General features: G+C 43.8%; 3 protein-coding genes and 1 long non-coding RNA gene across 6 annotated transcripts; 3 read left to right on the top strand and 1 right to left on the bottom strand.

Annotated features, from left to right (window-relative positions):
* Nucleotides 1-1849: 1849 nt before the first annotated feature.
* On the top strand, nt 1850-10987 carry LOC124297151 (uncharacterized). Its single transcript, XM_046747854.1, has 3 exons — nt 1850-2001; nt 6863-7075; nt 9757-10987. The coding sequence occupies exons 2-3, from the start codon at nt 6895-6897 to the stop codon at nt 10455-10457; spliced, it is 882 nt and encodes a 293-aa protein (XP_046603810.1). The 5' UTR covers nt 1850-2001; nt 6863-6894; the 3' UTR covers nt 10458-10987.
* Nucleotides 10988-11117: 130 nt separating this feature from the next.
* On the top strand, nt 11118-12462 carry LOC124297157 (uncharacterized). The gene is made up of 2 exons (XM_046747865.1): nt 11118-11477; nt 11561-12462. The coding sequence occupies exons 1-2, from the start codon at nt 11472-11474 to the stop codon at nt 11960-11962; spliced, it is 408 nt and encodes a 135-aa protein (XP_046603821.1). The 5' UTR covers nt 11118-11471; the 3' UTR covers nt 11963-12462.
* Nucleotides 12463-13188: 726 nt separating this feature from the next.
* LOC124297159 (uncharacterized) lies at nt 13189-14007 on the bottom strand. 2 transcript variants are annotated; one of them, XR_006906539.1, is made up of 3 exons: nt 13863-14007; nt 13633-13791; nt 13189-13423 (listed from the first exon to the last, which is right to left on the bottom strand). It is a non-coding gene; the product is annotated as an uncharacterized LOC124297159 (long non-coding RNA). The 2 variants fall into 2 exon arrangements; XR_006906540.1 differs by lacking the exon at nt 13863-14007 and having other exon boundaries at nt 13633-13799.
* Nucleotides 14008-14057: 50 nt separating this feature from the next.
* On the top strand, nt 14058-18402 carry LOC124297155 (flightin). Of its 2 annotated transcripts, XM_046747858.1 has the most exons (4): nt 14062-14192; nt 15917-16012; nt 16808-17036; nt 17107-18402. In XM_046747858.1, the coding sequence occupies exons 2-4, from the start codon at nt 15928-15930 to the stop codon at nt 17351-17353; spliced, it is 561 nt and encodes a 186-aa protein (XP_046603814.1). In that variant the 5' UTR covers nt 14062-14192; nt 15917-15927; the 3' UTR covers nt 17354-18402. The 2 variants fall into 2 exon arrangements, with proteins under 2 accessions (XP_046603815.1, XP_046603814.1); XM_046747859.1 differs by lacking the exon at nt 15917-16012 and having other exon boundaries at nt 14058-14192.
* Nucleotides 18403-19961: the final 1559 nt, after the last annotated feature.

Genomic DNA, 19961 nt, shown 5'->3' with positions numbered 1-19961 from the left:
ATTTTTGGTGGCGGATTCGATTTGTATGACCCTTTTCTGGCTAATTGGACCCCCAGGAACTCAGAAAACGCAGCGAAAGGAGCGTGGGATCAACAGGGAAGAAGTTACGAAGGAAAAAGCACCTGCTGAAAAATGCCGAAAACACAGGTTCTCGTTTTTTGGCTCTAACTTTTGATGCGTTGATCGCAGCGTATCGAGACTGCGCTTAATCGATTCCTCTCGCAAAATTACTTCGGAATAGTGGCAGAAAGAATTTATTCCAGCACTTTTCAAAATCACGAAAATTTTCGCCAAAAATATAAAGGGGTTACTTTTTTAGCAAAAAATCGTTTGCTACGGAATTCATTTGTGTGTCCGTGTTCCAATCAATTGTACACTCAGGAATGCCGAAAATACACTAGAAATACCGTAGAAACAACAGCAGAAAAAAGGCATAAAGGATACAGGGAAGATCATCAATTTATTGATTTCAGTACAGGTCACATGCAGTAGTAAAATTACAATATTATTCATATCGTATTCTTCAGAGGTATGTACATTGCACACGTGTATAGCTCAGAACTTCAACTCTACAACATATACCTCACATCGATGTAACCATTCACGCATTCTACTCAAAGCAACTTATATTGTACTTCTCTTTCCTCATATTCTCTGTGTCTTCAACTTTATAATAATTACCATTAGGCAACCTATTTAAGTACCGTACACTGTCACGCGAACACTTGTATTAGAATTAAGGCACATTGAATAAACTGTAACTGAACTGAAACAAAAACTTTGTCACTGTGAACTTATAATTTTCCTTTCCCATCCATCTGAAAACTCGGTAGGAATCGGATGCTTTTGGCTGCAATTCTGGATTTCTTGCGCGCAGCGTATTTGGACCGCGCCCAAACGATTCCTTCTGCAAAATTACGTCGAAATAATGCATTCAAGAATCGATTCCAACATCATTCAGAATCGTCAAAATCACGGCATCCAGAACATCGTAGGACCCACAGCTAAGGAGTCGGACGTGCATATTCTCACTGTATGCTGGTGAGGCCTGTGTGTTTTTTTCACGTGCATATTATTTTGTGTTATCATTTTTGATCATCCATCATGCGTTCCGACTTATCTCATCTGATATAAGACGATTCAATAGCTTGCAGAATCAATGCTTTGTATCGAGCATTAGAATAGATATGAATTATGTGTCAGTTGCGGAAGCAGGTATCAGGAAGAATTTAAACAAGTTGTATTTCCGATGTTTATCCGATGTACTTTGTTCGTTATTTGAGAATGTCGCAGCGCTGCAATGCTGTCCAAACGCCTCCTTGTATTGTAATCCTCCCGCATTCAAGGAGTTAGTCATAAGTACAGTTTCAGCGAACGCTTCAATATGCAGTTTCATGTCATTAAACCAGAGTGCACCTATCCAGAGATCCTTAACCTAACTTATCCTTTTTCATAATAGCTACAACTATTTCACGTTTAATTTTTGTTATTGCACTTCCGAGAATTAGGCGACGAATTCGTGTTGCTGAGTCCAATCGGATGGAGCCCACGAAACGAGGTTCACTCGTCGTGTACCAATATAGCGAACAGATCGAAGGTATGTGCAGAGTTACCTGAAACAAGATCTAAAATTAGTGCTTCCGACTCAAAACAAATTTCGAATTATCAGTAAAAATTGTTGATCATACAAGTGCCCCCCTCCCGCACACACGCATGCACGTACATACCTATATATACGATCGTGCACACTAATACGATTTACACGTCCAAACAGAAATCTCTGGATTTTTTCTACTCGTCCGAACTGGCCTCGAAATCAACATACGCCTACGCACGGAGCATAAAATACCCAGAATCGCGTGTAACGGAGGCCTCGCGACAGGGAGGGAAGGGGTAACCCTAAGGAGAGTGGGAAACGCCGGACGTCGAGACGCCCGATCAAGTCGTGCCGGTACCTCTGAAGACGTCGCACCTTGAGGAATACCCTGAAAATTAACTTAGGTACGATTTCTGTCTAGGCTTTTACTCTCCGCAAGTCCTCATAATTCACCCACCCATCCACCGTCCATCCACCCGCTGACTGTCTGTTGAAATTTAATTTACCACTTGCCAGCTTCGATTGATTTGGCTTCGCTCTTCGGACATACTAACCTTTGACACCGAAATCTAATGTAGTCGATCGATTCGCGATATAGAGCAATTAGGTTAGCTCGCCAATTTTCGTGATTGACGCGTAGAGGTGACCGACAAACGCGTGCTGACCTTAAGACCATCTCGCCTAGCTTTTCTCTTCTGGTCTCCTCAACTCTCGCAATTTCATCCCATCGCCGCGTTCATACTGTTTCCTTGGAAGACCAAGGAAATTATCAAAGAAATTTAACGGAGTAATCCGCCTCCGTAATTAAATTTAGTAAAATCCGAATGTCAAAACCTGATACGGCCTTCATTACCTCGCCACCGACTAATACCGATGTTGCGAACTTTCCTGTACCCACGCAACACCAGCTCCGCAAGTATCAAATTCCGCTTAAAATATCTTGTCGACTTGGATTTATATTTAAAAAATCATTCGTACGAACGTCGAGTTGTGAGTTTGATATTACGCGTGGTATACAGCAGTCCGTCAATTTATATATACCTTTTCCTCGACGATAGGTTCTCTTTTCCTGACCCTTTACGGAATTTAGCAAGTTTTTGAACCTCGGTTTCAACTCAATTTTCTCCTCGCCTACGGCTTCACTACGGTGGTATTGCACCCACTTACAAGCTCGTACGGAATCGGTTTCGTGCACGTGTCGGAGGCGATAAAGTCAAGAGCTTCCATGCAAGTCGTCGGTTATTGAATCCAAAACGCGTGTGTATTCGAAATCTCCAGTATCCTGACATGCAAATAACAGGATAGCGCTAGCGCCTAGCTATCGCGTGACGTGGAGATCGAAATAAAAAAGCTTGGCGAGCCTCCAACGAGTACACGCAGTAGTAAAATAGATTAGCGCATTAGATAATTAGATTTTGTAATCGATATCACCGATTCTAAAACAATGTCTGCACCAGCTAAATTTGGACTCCCTCGCTCTCTTCTTGTCTGTTTCGACTCGGCTCCTCGTCGCTCTCGGGGTTTTCTTTACGTGCGCGTCGCCCGCGTACCTCTGGGTTCCTCAACTCGTTATGTAACGAAACTCCATCGACGTGCCCGCTGCTCGACTATTTCAATGTACTAGTACGAATTTCAATGACCGCGGGATGCCGCGACTCGTCGTATAGCTACGCAATTACGCCGGGTACCTGCCGGGGTGAAATTAAACCTGTACGACAATTACGCGCATGCGAAAACGAAGAGGTGAAATAATGGCGCAAGTTATTACGGGATCGTTTGTGGGAGGGAAATTCTTATAATACATGTCTCGTCGCCGCGTCGACACGGTAACATTTATTCCGCGGGAATTTATTGTATTCATAGCTGCATAACGAACTATCGCTGCCAGATCGAAATACGCATGTAACAAGTCCTACCGATAGAATACAAGGAGTGACTTACGTACGAACAATGCGCCACAAAATTTACTTATCATGATTGAATCTGTGGATGTAATCACGGGGACATTAACAACAAAAACAACAACCACAACAACAACAACAACAACAACAACAATAATAATAATAGTAATAGTAATAATAATAATAATCTTGAAATAGTCTTTAAGGCCGTTTGCGTCGCATCGCATAAATAATCACCGACTATTCTTAGCTACGAAAGAAGTAACATAAAATGAAAGGGATAACGAAAAAAAGATAACTCTGAGCGAAGTGTCGAGTACGTATAGCTATATTCGGCGACACAGCGAGAAGAGACAAAATATTATCTCACGGGTGTACCCGTGCAGACCTACATATACTGAAAAGTATACCGCGTGATATTTTTGAGACGTGACGCGGTAGACGGGGCGGTTTTTAATGGTTTCTTAGCATTCCATGCGGGCTTCCGGCCACCTCACAAATAACCGAGGACAGACAGACATCAAGGCTGGAAATCTAGTTTGACGTTACATACCGGCGTATGATTCACCCTGCATCGCAGATGCGTGGTCACTGGAGTAGGATGGCTTTGGTTCCTGCATCGGTGTTGGAATATTTTTCGCGTGTTGTAAGCTTTGAAAACAAATCCGATACAACGGGTCAATTTTACTGTGAAAAATGAGAACGATTTTGAGGTACCTTGAGAATACCACAAATATTCGACACCCTCCGCAGATCGAAAATTGTGTGTGTATTGGAGTGAGGAGCATATTTCGTTGCTGGTCTCGCTTTGCTGGCGCATCTAGATGCTAAATCGCGATGTCGCTCATCCGTTAAACGAGCGTTGCACGGGCCCCCCTCTGGGGTCCCAACTCCTAATGACTTGGCCTCGTGCGGGAGGCTACTTAATAATACGACGTCCCGGGAGCTGGCTGAAAGAGAGGTGACGCCGGCGATCCGTGTTTAAAGACTTCGAGAAAGAGAGCAGGACTAAAGAGCGAGGAGACGGACTCCGAGTATGGGATGTCCATCATTTATCCGTATCGGATGATTGTCGCCACGGAGCCATGAGTGACCGGCGTATTGTCTAGGTACTCGTTTACGTCCGTCTCAGCGCGCCTACCATATTATCCGGGGTAATTTTGGCCGTGATGCTTTCCGACGTAGCTCATACGCCTCAAGCTTACAAGCTGATCGTTGAGTAGGTGTCGGGAGTTATTAGTCACTATTTTCGTAACCTAGGATAAAACGATTGGTAGGATCGCTTGATCAGGCAAGTGGTCATTAGAAAAATGGACCCCGGAGCAAAGCCCGCGCTCCCCAAGTTCAGCTTTTTCGATTCTGCGTCGATAGAATCTCGGAACATTGCGACCCGAAGACACGATATACACGATATGGGTCGAGTGCAGACTTGCGTCAGGGTGAGCGTAAGGATTCCGGGTACGTGGCAGGAATGCGTTTACACCGAAATCTTGCCGATCCGTATATAAGGATGACGTATGTAGAGTTACGGAGAAAATCTGTGACGTCGAAGTCAAATTGAACCCTTGACTCCACCCCGCTGCCACGGAGCGTTGACAGGGGATTTCATTTATCAAATACTGATTGCGCCGATTGTCAAACCTTGTTGCCAAGAGGTAAAAATAATCTTTGGTTTAGTTTCTAGCGCGTCGGTGACAAACGTCTCAAACCCCGCCGCTTCGTCGCCGCCAACTCGGCGCTCATATTCTCATTTTATTATTCCCCTTGTCGTCTATAAATCGAGACGTCGAATTTTTTCTATAATTAATCGTAGTGACGTCTGCGAATGCTCTTCCACTCGTGAAAATCAAAATTTTTACATCGTACGTTTCTCTAAGCAGCGATCCATCAATATTTATGAAAACTTTCTACTTTTGAGTACCTACTGCAAAGAGGAATCAATATTCTTTGACCATTGTTGACTTTTACTTACGTATAAGCAAAAACTGACTACGTCCAATCGAGAAAAAATGACAAACCAAAGCCCCTTGTTAGCTTCGAACTACGGGTAGGATGAAAATTGAAAAAAAAAATTATTATACAAATAAATTAGAAACGGCTAGAGCTGAAATTTTTTAAAAATTATCATCTTTGGTTCAATCCGAATTTTCTAGCCTTCCCTCCTGTACATCGAAAACACAGTGTTAATGAATGGTAAACGTTATTCGCACTTGAGAAAGCATGGCCAATCAAGTGCCGTAAAGATTAGTACCGAAATAGTTTAACGGTGCTTGAGATATGAAATATGCGGAGTGCGGAACTGCAGAACTAATTTTTACCGCCTATAACTCGAGCTCCTCTGTACGAGGGTGCAGTTTTCAATCAATTTCCACTTTCTAGACGTCGAGAAGGGAGCCCAGTTTCCTACTAATAGAATGAAAACCGGCACCTCACCGTCTAGTTTAATTTAAGATGATTGGGCTTTCGAAAGCAGAATGCTCTACGCACATTTTACACGACCCATGAGATCGGGACTCGGTCTCGTCAAACTACTGCGGTAAAAAAACGAAACCGCGTGGATAATTTGATTGAATGCCAAGTGGTCAACTTGCGAGTGTTGCGCTACGCATGAAAACGTACGCCGTGTTTTCAAGATTCCCGCAAATGACGCATGCGGCACCAAGGCTCTCGTGTGTTACGCATGCCGCCGGTTAATTCGCTTTCCCGGTAGGAATTTCCCGAAAGAATCGAAAACTCGGATCTGCAACATCGCCCGCAGTCACCAGCCTTTGTCAAATCAGTTTCGGCCAGCCTGCCTGGTTCTTGCAGAGCTTGCTTTGGCCAGCCAAACCGCGCTCGGCTTGTGTGCGGCTGGTTCACGGGCGCCAAATTAGATTCGATCTATTTTCGACCGGGACATATAGTCGGTCGTTCCATTTTACAACTACTGGGCCACGCAACCACCGAAACAACTCTCCGCTTGCGTGAAAGAAACCGTTGCCTTTCCTCTCCCGCTTACAATTCGATGATATTCGCAAAATCACCCCGCTTCGTTTTCGCACACAGCTTTTACGAACTTCTCTGGTAATCCAAAAAGCAAGCTGCCGTTTTACAGCCAGAGATATTTTACCGTCTCAAGTTTTTCTCGCACCCGGAAATTCTCGATTAATCGTGCAATTTACGCGGCTTGAAAATGCATATTCAAAGTGTGATCCATGCCGCTGTAAAAAATGTAGCGTCATACGACCAAGATAAGTCGAATTGTATTTGCTGATAAGGAAGGAAATTTCATTGCCTTGGCTTTATTCTTCAACTGTCGATCGGCGAAACTTTCGTACGGACCCATCGGCTGATTCTTACCTTAACACGAGTTCCTGATTTTCAGAAAAGAGCACCCGTCTACCTTAGGAAGCGAAGATGTCCAGGCCGATATTAAGCAGGCCACGCACCCGCGTCTACGGATGCAACTACGACAAGGGGGAATCCTACTACAAACCAATGGTCGACCACCTTGACCGAAAGTACAGCGGACGCCCCCTTTTCCCGGAAGCAAGAAGTTCCCTCGCCGACGAGATCGCAGCGCGCCGAAGCGACATCGGTAAAAGCTTCAGTCGTTTTCCAAAATGGTTTTGACCACTGGCACGCAAATTTTTCTTTCCCATTTGTGTGACGTTGCGCTCGAAAACACAGTCCCGCACATCGGCACGTGCCTCCCGCACGGTACTCTAATCATATTTATAATAATAAGTAAGGGAAAAGTAACAGCCAACACTTCGACACCTCAAACACCTTTGTATCGATGTATCGCCTGCCGTCTGTGTGTTCTACTGTAATATCCTCTTCTTCGGTTCCTTTTTCGTTTGAAATTCATAACTGCGTCACTCTTCACCTGACTTTATTTCTCCACTCTTCCCATTTTCTTTCAGTCGCGGTGCTTCGCACCTTAGATCAATATGTTTGTGAAATTGTGCCTCCGTGAAAAAGGTAGATTAAGATGAGAATCGATAGTTGAACCGCGAAGTGCACCGAAGAAGACGAGCATTCGCGTACTCGTAAAAGTTGAGACAACATACGCACATATTCAGTGATCTCATCTCAATCTCTTCACGGCCGAGTCACGGTTCCTCGAAATGTAAATAGTTTGTTACGTTTCAATTTTCTCCCCCTGTCACGTTATCATTATCTCTATATGTTCTACACGCCGTTGTTCATGATCATTGTATTACCTGATTGTTGAATAAATGTTTGGTTTTCGAAGATTCTGACTTTAAATTGACTGAAGTCCAGTTGAACTTGTACGTCCGTTGCATGCTGCATCGTTTACATCGCATCGTGGTTGCAGGCTACTGCATCGGGACTCATCTTTGTGTTTCATCGGAATGTTACAGAAAAAGGAAGAATAAAACTTTCGTCGCTCGATTAGAGAACATTTTATCACTCGCAACTTGAAAAATAATCTTCCTTGATCTGATATCAGTAAGCGGTTAGTACAGCTCGCGTATCACTGTTAAAAAATTCTGTATGGAACTTCCTACACTGTGCTGGAAGTTTTATTCGGATACGGAACAGCGAATTCACGATGCATTTACCGTTTATCGAATTTACATATACAACAAATTTACTACGCAAGTTACTAAATTCAAATGACCTTTTCTTATTTTCCTATAAATTTTTCGTGTAATCGACAATTTTTATTGTATATTTAAGACAAATTAATAGTAATTCACGACGCTGCACGGAATTTGTGACCTTACAAACTGATTTTGTAAATTGACAACTCTTTTGTACAGTAAACGTGTAGTAAATTCATAACGATTTAGCAAATTAACCGTTACGAAATAGCCGCCGTGAGAGAAAGAGGCGCACGTGAAGTTTCGGATTGCATTAGGCTTGACTTGCATCCGTCGCATTTGAAAAATATTCGTTTCCCAGATATAGTTCCATATCCTGGCACTTGAAGCATATCGTCTCAACGCTTGTTATGCATTCCGAGTGAAAATTCACTGCAGCCATTCGTCCGCCGTTCGCTCGTGTTGGTTGGGATGAATAGAAGCATTACGTAGGTACGGTGCCGAGGGTTCTGCACGAATGCCGAGTAGTGCGAGTTTGTTTACTCTCTTGAAATAGAGCGAAGTGGGATTTTGCCCAAGGCGTCATGAACTGGGTGCCATCCAAAGCTGGCTCTGTTAGTTATATCCGCATATAACGAGGAGGACGACTATTTCACACCCATGGGTGTAAACGTGCGGCAAATTTATGACCTACTTCCATGACTTCAATGAAATTAATTGCTTCTGCAGTTCCGACGCAACTCGGCGTCGAAGTTCGTTGGTCTTTGAATCAGAACTCTGCCAATCGCTGTGAGTTCGGTAGGACAATTTCAGGGTACACGGTACGTGCAGTTTCCGGTGGGCCGTTGATCTAAAGGAATGGCTCTTTGCTGCTGAGAGAAAAAAAAAAATAAAAAATTCATTCAAACTTTTAGATTTCGCTCGTTCCGCGAGTCATTTATCCTGTGGCCTTGACCCAATTCAAATTGGCGGATCGGCCGTGAAAGGTTCCTTCGTGCCGAAAAATAAAAAGTAAGCGTTCTGCAAACCCAGTGAAGTTGGAGATTCTAAAAATGATTTCGAGACAACGTCACACTTGCCTCGCTATCCCAGGTTTCTGCTAAATATACTCTACCCTTTCCCGGTGGTTCGCTTTTTACCGCAGTGCCGCGGGTCATAACCGCTGCAGGTTTAAGGGGACTCATAACCCTCGGCGGTACGGAAAGCCTGGAGTTTTGGAGACGGTATTTAAGCTAAACAGCCGGTAACGCGCCAAAGCTGCCTATAAATGTCCTATATACCATGTCCTATAAATTCTGTTGGAAATAAAGCAAAAGCAATTATGTCGGTTGACAACCGCGTGTTACCTGCACGGGTGGTTTTGGAATTTTCGCATTCCTGCATTCTGAAAACGACATGTTGAGAATTTTCAAATCCGTTCAGTGCAATTATTTTCTTTGCAAGCCAAAGGATTGGACGCAGTCAATGTCTTTTTTTTTTTTCTTGATTTACTCGTCAAAATTGTTGTTCACACACAGCTAAGCCCTGTACCGAAAGTTGCACAGTCGAAGTCTCCCACTGTTTGAAACAAGACGAAGGACCCTTCCGCATGTGGCTTGAAAAGACAAAGTCTTGAAAACTCCCGACGGTTTCCGTATCGCCGATATTTCTGGGCTCCTGTAAATTAACCGGTTAAATCACACGCTCACTATATTTCGATCGGTTGCAGGCTCCCGCGATCTTGCTGGTTCCCGCAACGACTCCTTTGGGCGTGACCTTGACCTTGAATCCGAATTCCGTCCCCGCGCCCGACCCTCGAGCGAAGTGCTCATCGACGACGAAGACACGGTGTTCGACAGTCATGGTCAGCGGACGCGCCGCGATACCGCAAGCGATAATTTCGCAAGCGAGGTTGAGGCGACGACGCGTCGTTTCAAGGCACGCGTCGCGGCGCTGAGCTACGACGAGGACCTGGAGAACAACCGGCGCCCGAAATACGAGCCGGGCAGCAAGCTCTTCGAGTCTTTCGGCGCCAGCGTCAAGGCGGAGTCGGATCGAGCCAGGGCGGCGATCGAGGACGCCGATACGGCGTTCAAGCGTCGCTCGAGGTTCCTCAGCGAAGACGTCGTCGCCGAGGAGAGGCCGGCCCTGACGAAATGGTCGAAGGTAGCCGGGCTCGACGAGGACGCCCCGAGCGCCGCGGCCACCAGAGCCAAGCAGACCCGAGCCCGTCTCAACGACCTGGAGACAGAGATGGAGGAAATCGCCGAGAGGCAAGCTAAGCGCGAACAGCGCAGCGCCGCCTTGCGCGCTTTCGTTAACGAGAACGCCGCCGCCAGCGAAAACTTGTCGAGCTCCTTCACCAGCAAGAAGGTCTCTTCCGTCCGCGCCGAGAGGGCCGAGAGGTCCGACAAGCACGTTTCCTTCTAGGCGAAGACCTCCGCTCCACCCCCGATAGCTTTCGAACCTGCGGGCATTGCGCGGAGAAGCGGAAGAATCCCGCCAGCCCCTTCTCTCTTACATTATAAATGTTCCTCGAAAACGGTCCTTTCTACGGATCGACGAACAGAGTCTTCCTCTTGGATTCGAAAGAACGCCGCACGAGATACGCGCGAAACGAGCGCGTTGCCAACGAATCGAACAGCTCCTACGAACGCCCGTCACTTCGTCTTTTTGCCCACCTCACTTTCGGAACCGTTTGGATTTTTTATCCGCTTCTGCCAGGCACGATCCTTTTTGCATTAGCTTTCGTGCGCTCGAATTCATTTTCTCATCTCTCTCTCTTCTTCTCTCTCGATGATTCTTCCTTCGCGTCATATACGAAATTCGTGCACGTAACGTCAAATCCGTTCTAGCGTAAAAATTCAAAAATATTATTGCTCTGTATGTACGTGTTCGCCATGTATTTTTTGAATGTATACAACTTACGTTCGGTGTCAATAAATTAATATGTTACCGTCTTCATTCGCATTTATTTACACAGAATTACGGACCGATACCAGATACTTCTGCAAATGTATAAATGTTACGTCGACAAAAAACACTGTCCACCCCATAATCCTGATTATAATTGATAATAAAAGTAATCAGGTCTCACGTATCCATCGCAATATAACTTCGCTGTGTAATTCGGCTACGTTGCTTCTAATGTTGTATTCCAATATCGGTTAACCCATTAAAACGGCCGAGCTGTCGGATATCGCCTAATAATTTACTAACTGCTATAACAAGCGCGCTTTTACTAACATTTCAGGAACACGGGGCTTGGCCGAATCTCGTAACGATTCGTTCGACGACCTGGATTTCATATTCGACAACCGCGGCCGTCCCGTACACGAGGAAAACTTTGAAGATGACTTTGTCAGCACTCATAGACGGTTCAAGGAACGAGCCGCTGCCGCATTCGACTCCGACTTAGCAGAGCTTAGACGCAAGCGCAAAGATATGCAGGTACTTTGACTTTGACATGTTGAAAAAAAAAATCAGCTTACAGTTTGACCGAAATATTTCCTGAATGTCGTTTCTTTTAACAGGACAGAATGTTCGACATGGTCGACATAAACGAAGAAATCGAACGTGCCAAGTCGACTCTGGAGGCAGCTGATTTTGCTTTTCAGCGTCACGCAACGAAGTTTGACAACAACGAAATTTTCGAGGACGCAACGTTGGTTAAAAAGACGAACAGGCACAGGAATTTGCAGGACGTTGAAGTCGAAGAGAAGCCAAGACCTAAGGCTGCATTCAAGTGGGCGAAAGTTTCTGAAATGGAGGAAGACCCGACTCAACTGAAATCTATTACGGCTAGGAAAGCTCGAATCAATTCGCTCATAGCTGAGAACACGAACGCGGATTTCCCCTTTGAAGGTCCCGCGATCAAGATCAAACCAAAGTCGGCCTTCAAAAGTGACAAGAGAAAGAAGACCGTCTCATTTTAGGAGAGATTGCGCCTCCTCGGACATTTGATAAAATTCGAAAATCCAATCACGGTGATATAACGTAATTCAGCGCAGCACTTTGCATTGTACCTATAAATATAGCTAATTGCTGCAGGCGATAACTGAATCTTACATTATATTCTGACCGGACTATGACTAAAAATTCATTGTCCATCCCCATTCAAGGTCTATCTATTCGCGCAGCGACACCCTCACCCACTTTCGTATAATACTTTCGATTTTCTACTGCGCAATTATAAATCTATCGCTATACCATGCATCTGCTATTTCTATACTATCTTACTGTCGGCATCGATGCCAGCAGCTGCGCGTTATGTTCTTACTTTGACAATGTGAAGAGAAAGGCGAACACAACAACATGTATTTGACGCAAGGACTAGGAATATGCCTGTAAGGTTTGATTTTATCGCTGTATTCCTTGTACAATTAACTACTCGGAATGTATTGTGAAAAATAAAGTTAACCCCGGATGTACGGTATTCTTTCGTTGTACCAACTGATTAAATGGTCACGTATCCTCAACCTTGGACAACCAACAAAGAAACTGACTCAAGGTGCGGATGGTTTAATTTCGAAATGACAATTGCATTCATTGGATGTTTCATCGCGTGCGTCTGTTGCCAGCTTTTATCTATATGCTGCAAAGCTTGGTAATGATCAGTGTCAGCAATCTGCTACAAAACATCTATACATGCAAATATGCAGAAGCAGCGTTGCCAGCAGAGTGTCATCGGCGTTCGCAGGATGTTGAGACACGCTGGAAGGAGAATAGGCGCGAGTGAGTGGAGGTGAAAGGTCTCCGTCGCCCTCCGGAGGACTCAAGACATCCTCGTTATATTCTTGTTAGAGAGACACAGGAGGCCTTGGCTTTGAGGCCGGAAAGCTTTTCAAAAGTTTCAAAATTAACTCGCACAGCGTTACAGACCTGCTGGATTCATCCAAGCTCTCAAGCACGCATAAATCATCCGCACGCACACGTACACGTGGGAAAATGAGAAGCACTTCTTCCGCTCTCTGGTTCAACCGGAATGCCAGCCCCTAAGCGTGAGCCTAAGAGTAAGCCCTTGGCCTAGGTATATCGCAGGGGATGTAATTGAGCGGAGATACGCTTGGTTTTTCTACCGTAACACGTACCGGGCTAAGTGCTTTGGCTTAATGCATTCTACGCTGGAACAAGCTGCACGATATAAATTTCTGCATACATATATATAACACACTGTATATTTCCCGGTATATATATACATATATAACGTAAAGATGTAAGGTACGAATCTTTGGTATCCATCACCTCGCGTTCCGTCTTTCTCACGATGGGATTGTAACAAATTGCATTACCTAATGGTTGCCGTTGTCTCGGTTGACATTTGCAATGGTTACTTGGTTTCCGGCTGTTGGAAATGCGACCTTTGCTTGGCGGATCGGAAAACGGAGAAGATGATACTGAAAGAAGACACACTTCGTTAATTTTCGTAAACTTAGATTGCCATAGTAAAAACGGCACGTGTGTCAACGCTTTCATTGTCGTGTCGGTCTAATTTGATTAGAATTATCGTCGCCGTTACCCAAGTGTCGATTTACGTAGGAATCATTAATCCTCGTCATGCAAATATAGATCCCATGGTCAGGGACTAGTGCGCGGATCAACTTACAAGAGTGTCTGGCTGACGTTTCCTTAACCAAAATGACGGCTAACCATTTTCTCCTTCAACGCTCGTTTCAGTCGTATATGATACACATATGCGCAAGTGAAAACGTGAAGCCGCTGATTCCCGGATGGATCGAAGAAACAGCCGTGTTCGACATTTAGGCTGAAACGGTGAGCGTGCTGTCAGGTTAGCCGAGTTTGCAGGCCTTCGATTCGTTAATTAATACCACGTACCGCATGTGTATGGGAATGCGCACATGTGCAGAAGGCAGCTCTGCCAACTGTGGCAGCAATGATTACAGCAAGTTGTGCGTGCCGCTCTTCCCCCCCGCGAATTACTCACGAGGCACTCACCCGAGGTTTTCGGAGCGATTTTTGCGGAGGGGGTAACTGGGAGAATGGAAGGGAGAAAACGAAACGGTATAAGCTAAAATAAAAGCGTAAGAGCGGAAGGACAACGGGGTAGTGGTATAAAGCAAGTGGCCGACGAGCGGCCGAAGCGAAAGGGTGTTTCTAACGAGTCTGTCTGCACAGGTGTTTCACACGGTCGGGAAGAGACAACAGGTAACCGAATATTTGCGGTGGTGATCGGTCAGTGAATATGCGATTTGTCCCTCTTTCGAGGATGGACCGGACGAAATTGCGCCGCGATGTTAGTTCGCCGAGGGAGTGAGGATGTTTGAGGGCTTGCGCAAACCTTTGATTCGGATTTTCGGAGCAACACTCGCGCCAGAAATGTGGAACAACGAAGCTATCGGGTCTGCCACGGCCAAGGAATACTTCTTTCGCTTGTTTGTTTCTACGAGAATTACTTGTTGAAATGTTGAAAGATACTTTCTCGCAAGCATCGACCGAGCCGTGAATCGATGGATGACAGGCGGTTTGAGGCAGTCGTTGAAATTGACCATTTGCACAAAGCTTGCTTTATTCCTCCGTCATTCGATTCTTTGACAGCTTCCCGTTTTACTCAAAGTGTACGTTTGGTGAACAAACCAAGAACGGTTCAACACAGCATTTGGATATTTTTGGCTCGTCAAAAATGAAAGATCGTTTACTAGACTGCCGGTTCGCGCGCGTGAAATTTCGATTTACATCAGTTTTTTCTCTAATCTGTTTCATACCGATCACACAGAAATTAAAGTAAGAATGCTGGAATATTGAATTCAAAGGTTTAAACAGTTTTCGTTTTCTACAATTATTAAATTTTTCAAACTGGTAACGGTGATAACGCGTAGTCTAATCTCACGTCTTTCAGTTTCATTTGGATACGACCGAATTTAGTGATCAAACGACTGATTCTCGTATAATGACTCATCTCACGAATTTGATTAATCTTTTCTCCCGGTGTAGCGGCTCAACCAATTGATCAATAGCTTTCACGTAATAGGCGTTACTGAAGCTAAATATATAAATAATACATATATATATATATTTGTAATACGATTGGTAGAGTCTTCGCTTCGAGCTGAGACTTGATCCAAGTAACCCATTGTCCGAGGTGGGTGATTACTTTCCTTGAAGTACAGGAAACTCTCGACACAATAGTGATATCTGGTATGGAATGCAATTCCCACACTTATCCGTGTTAGGTTGGAAACAAGTATGTTTTACGTCGTTTAAAATGAAAAAAACCTTCACATTTCAAGGTCTCCACTTAACTTCTCAGACCATTTTCGTGCTGTCTATCAACGACGTGATCTATTTTCAACGTCGCTTTGTTACTCGTCATTGGAACGGAACTGTCCGAGTATTGTGTCAGATTTCCGAGGCCTTAAAATTAGCAGAACCTAACCCTTGATCTCGAAGAATAAGATCGACGTTACCGATACCACAGTTTTGCAACAGAATTAAAAATTTCTCGCAATATATCGACTTTGAAGTGGAACTCGAGACGATGCGTGTTGTGTACGAGAATTGCGAATCGGAGGACAGTGATGGGTAGTTCTTTTTTTTTTTTTTACTTTTTTTATTATCGAGTAGTAAATAGCCGCTCGGTAGAAACCTTTATTCGTCACATCCTATTTACAAATAGGGATTCGAACGAACAGCGCGATGCCTTCTAATCATTGCCGCGACAGCTTAGCGGCGATAATTAATGAGAAAATTCTGCAGGTCGGTGTGGATTGTCGCCAAGAACATTTACACAAATTATTTCGGCAAATACGCGATGTCGCGAAAAGGGCGTCGATAAAAATTTACGTTGAACGTGCCAGTCAATCTAATCCGTTAGGCGGACTTCGTGTCCCTGCCTGTAGGTCAGTGTTACAAAGTGAAATTTTCATTTACAGAATACACAAACATGGACACGTCCGAAACACGATACATTTACAGTTGTGACGTAAAAACATCAAGCGTAGAATATCCTCCGGATGATACGCAATCAGGTCAGTAATTGTCGAGGACTGGAGAAGGTCTGAGGATAAGTCAGAGCGGAACCTCCTACGTCGAGAACTTGTGTAATTCGCTGGGCTTCGCATTACCGGCTATTTCTAACACCACGCTTTCAGCTGCTTTATTTATAACAAGCGTTTCTTTTCAAACCCAATCGGTCATCGTGTAATACCGTTGTGTGTGCAGCAGCACACGGGCTGCTGCACTGAACTAGAATCGATCGATCCTTTGCCGCGAGGAATGTTGAATCCTCTGTTACCTCGATTTCGTCGGACAGACGAATCTCGCTGACGATGGATCGGCGTTACATCTTTTGTCGGATACTGCCGGGGGTTCGTTCGATTGTAATCGCTGTTGAACCGTGTGCGCCGCGACCTCTGTTCTCAACAATACGCTTTGCGCCGATGCTTGAATGACACGAATCGCATTGAAATGCTTCGCGAACGCTCGAGGAGGGATCATTCTTCGATCGGGACTGATTGCACCAATGATAAATTTTTGAAAAAAACGAATCCGCTCATACGATGGTTTCAAACCAAGGGTAAAAAACTGCGACGAATGAGTTGTACAACGGCGCAAGTATGCCTTTGAAAAATGACGTCCAATTTGAAATCTCACATCTTTCGTTAAAACCGACGTTTCTCAGCTCGGCGTAACTTGGATGTAGGTACGTGTCGGAAAGATGTGATTTTCGTAATGCCGAATGAATTTCTCGAAGCACGATCCCTCTCGACACTCTTCCGGGCTACCGCGTACCGACGATTGACGCTCGAGTGAATAAATTTCAGAGGCCACCAAAATGTGGGGAGACGAGCCGGCACCGTGGGACACTCCGGATACCGAGGCACCTGCGGCGACCGGAGAAGGTGGAGAGGGCGCACCCGCAGCGGATGGGGCGGCAGCGGAAGAGGCACCAGCCTTCTCCTGGAGGGGACTCCCCAAGTGTGACCCGCCAAAGTACACCCTCCACTGGGTGCGACCCCTGTTCCTCAACTACGACTACCTCTACGATTACAGGTGAGTCGGCTTAGAACAGGAAGGACGCGGGCGAGGATAACGTGGGTGAAAATGAAATTTCGTGTTGAAGGAAAAACTACTACGACGACGTGATCGACTTCATGGACAGGAGGCAGAGAGGGATTTGGCGCGACACACCGAGGGCTCAGGAATGGTCGGAACGAGTGCTGAGATCCTACAACGGGAAGATTCCGGTGAGAAGTGGTAAACGGGCGGCGGATATGCGAGTGATGAACCTGTTGAGGCCCGACAACAGGGGATACTACAGTTACCACACTCGCGCCTATTACAGTATGAAGTACCAGGCGATCCAGTGAACGAATTTTATAAAGTACGCCCCTCCCCCTCGCCGTTCTTAGCGCCAACTTACTGCCGAAAATTAAACTTCGTCCGCATTGGGACGTAATTCACTACGCGGGGGATTGTCGTTATACGTCGGATGTTGCGTTAATTGAATATTGCAAAACGATACACTGAAAGGAATTTCATACTTGTTGTATATTTATTTATTTGTTCATTCACGTAAGTAACGTGAATTGCCAAGACTCGGATACTTTCGATGGATCTACTCAAAGTTTTCGGCGAATTTGTTACAATTGTGTAAGTGATCGAAATTTTTCAAAGCCGCACCGATCGTCAACCCGAATTCACTATTATCAACGGGTAATATGTATTATTCTTGCACGCAATTACTGCTAAATATATACATGTATAAATGAGTAAATCGAAAACAGAAAACAGTTTGTTGCAATTGTAAATGTTTAAATCCTTTTCCCAGATCCGTACAGTACGAAATGCGTATTATAGACTGACGAGTTTACTTCCAGGGTATGGAAACTAATATTGACACGCTAGTATAACTGACAATTAGAGGGCGCTTTGTTCAATTACAAAACATAGAAACGAAATGGAGAAGAATAGTGTCGACCGTAGCTTGAGGGGAAAAACAGGGAGAGAATCTGTTCTATTTTGTACTTCTAAGTAACTCGACACAATTTGAACGGGTATAATAATGTCAACACTTTAATGTATACTCATGAATTTGATACAGAAATGATTTGTTTCATTCGTTTTCTTTTTTTTTTGTCGGTTTGTTTTAAATTAGTTTAGATTTATTTTTTACTTCACTTTTTAATTTGTAATAATAATAATTGATCGGTAATAATTATTAGTATAACTATATAATATTACTAAATATATCTTCAATATATATATATGTGCATGTCGCAAAGCAAAGCAAACTTTCAACATTTCGTAATCGTCGTCATATACAAATATACCATTGCCCGAGGTTGCATCTCTCATTTTCTTCCATTACACACGTAACTCTATAATGTAATTACAATATGCAATACGAGTATAATTATACAAGGGAAAAAACGGCGGTTTGTGTTTCGATTCCGATGACAGATGTTGTTTTTACTCATATTTTCCGCTATTTTTTTTTTTTTTTGTTTTCTTCCGAAGATCGAAACTCAAGCCGCTGCGGTGTACCGTGTGGTCAAAGTACAACAATTACAATAAAAATATGTTTTTTTTTTGTAGAATAAAATTCATCGCGTAGGTAGGTAATCAGTTTTAATTTCAAAATGATTATACGTTATCACCGTTTGTTTTCGTTATTGTGTTACTATTTCTTTATCTCGAATCTTTATTCGCTGCGAAAATTTGCAAAACGATTACAACGACATGTTAAAAATTACTAGCCGCTCTGCACATGCGTCAGGCCGTGAAACAATACACGCCGCGTATCAGGTCATATACTGTTCGGAACACACGGTACATACTTGATTTATTTACTTATTCTTAGCACCAATAAATTATACATCTGTATAATGCTTACGGGGCAGGTATGCTACGTCTTCTGACAAACATACTCTACAGCGATTCAATGACGAATTGTTACATTTGAAAGTTAAAGAGCACAGACGGAGAAAAGAGGTAAACAGTGACCAAGTATTTCGTCATCTTTCGTGCCATGTTCATCTGACTACTTGGAACAGGGACTTTTAGCTGAGAGCGTACGCCGAGGGCTTTCAACGCTGATCGATAGAATTCGCGAGATGGTAATGATCCGCATCAATTGATCAAACAGAGTGCGTTGTTTCAAGTTTCGCAGATATGCGCTTATGCGCTGATAACAATTTAACAATCCTGTATCGTTTAGAATTATTGTATTATTAGAAGTTATAAAATGAAATAGTTTTACAGGCTGTTGGTCACGTTTCTTTTCGTTTTTTTTTTTTTTTTTTTTTAAATTCACATTTTAACACTAAACCCTATGATTGTACACGACTGTGTTACAATTTTATTTCATTTTGTTTATTCATTTCTTTGGTTCAGATGATACAAGTCCTCGTGCGTAAGGTGCTCTGTACAGAGAATATTGGTGGCGCGGTGCTTAGATTCTTTTTGAAACGAATAATTAAAAAAATTCCCAACCAATAGTGAGACGTAGATAACAAGTAGCGTTAGCTGGTAGATTCCTATTCATTCAATTTCTGGATTTTTTTTTTTTTTTTTTCTTGATTAGGGGAATGTATTGAAATACATTTTGAAATGTAAATAATATTAAATCAAATATCTATTGCTATAAGTAACTGACAATAGTTTCTTTACAACTTGGTTTCGATAAGTATCGTGGCCAGTATCACGTCTGCCCCACGAATCGTGCCTTGATTGTACGGTAAGTATGTAATACTATTCTTACCGTACAACAATGCATTTGACAATATATTGTAATACGCGCACGTTGATCCGCAGGTTGGTTACGGTTGAATTTCACCCTTAGGTTTTCACTTATCACTGCCGAGGCCCGTTTCGGTAAGCCTAGAATAATTATTGTGCGTAGATTCAAACTATTTATAGATCTTCACAATCTCGTTTAAACCGAAACTTGTTATTTTTCCCCACCAGTAAAGGTAT

Source organism: Neodiprion virginianus, chromosome 2 (assembly GCF_021901495.1).
Source record: "Neodiprion virginianus isolate iyNeoVirg1 chromosome 2, iyNeoVirg1.1, whole genome shotgun sequence".
In the NCBI taxonomy this organism is placed as follows: Eukaryota; Metazoa; Arthropoda; class Insecta; order Hymenoptera; family Diprionidae; genus Neodiprion; species Neodiprion virginianus.
The sequence above is the reverse complement of the archived record's forward strand: the minus strand, read 5'-3'. Positions and strand labels throughout refer to the sequence as shown.

Coding starts and splice junctions, on each gene's coding strand:
- LOC124297151 (XM_046747854.1), top strand. CDS start 6,895: ATGTCCAGGCCGATATTAAGCAGGCCACGCACCCGCGTCTACGGATGC. Junction 7,076..9,756: donor AGCGCGCCGAAGCGACATCG/GTAAAAGCTTCA, acceptor GATCGGTTGCAG/GCTCCCGCGATCTTGCTGGT.
- LOC124297155 (XM_046747858.1), top strand. CDS start 15,928: ATGGACACGTCCGAAACACGATACATTTACAGTTGTGACGTAAAAACA. Junction 16,013..16,807: donor TCCGGATGATACGCAATCAG/GTCAGTAATTGT, acceptor AATAAATTTCAG/AGGCCACCAAAATGTGGGGA. Junction 17,037..17,106: donor GACTACCTCTACGATTACAG/GTGAGTCGGCTT, acceptor TTCGTGTTGAAG/GAAAAACTACTACGACGACG.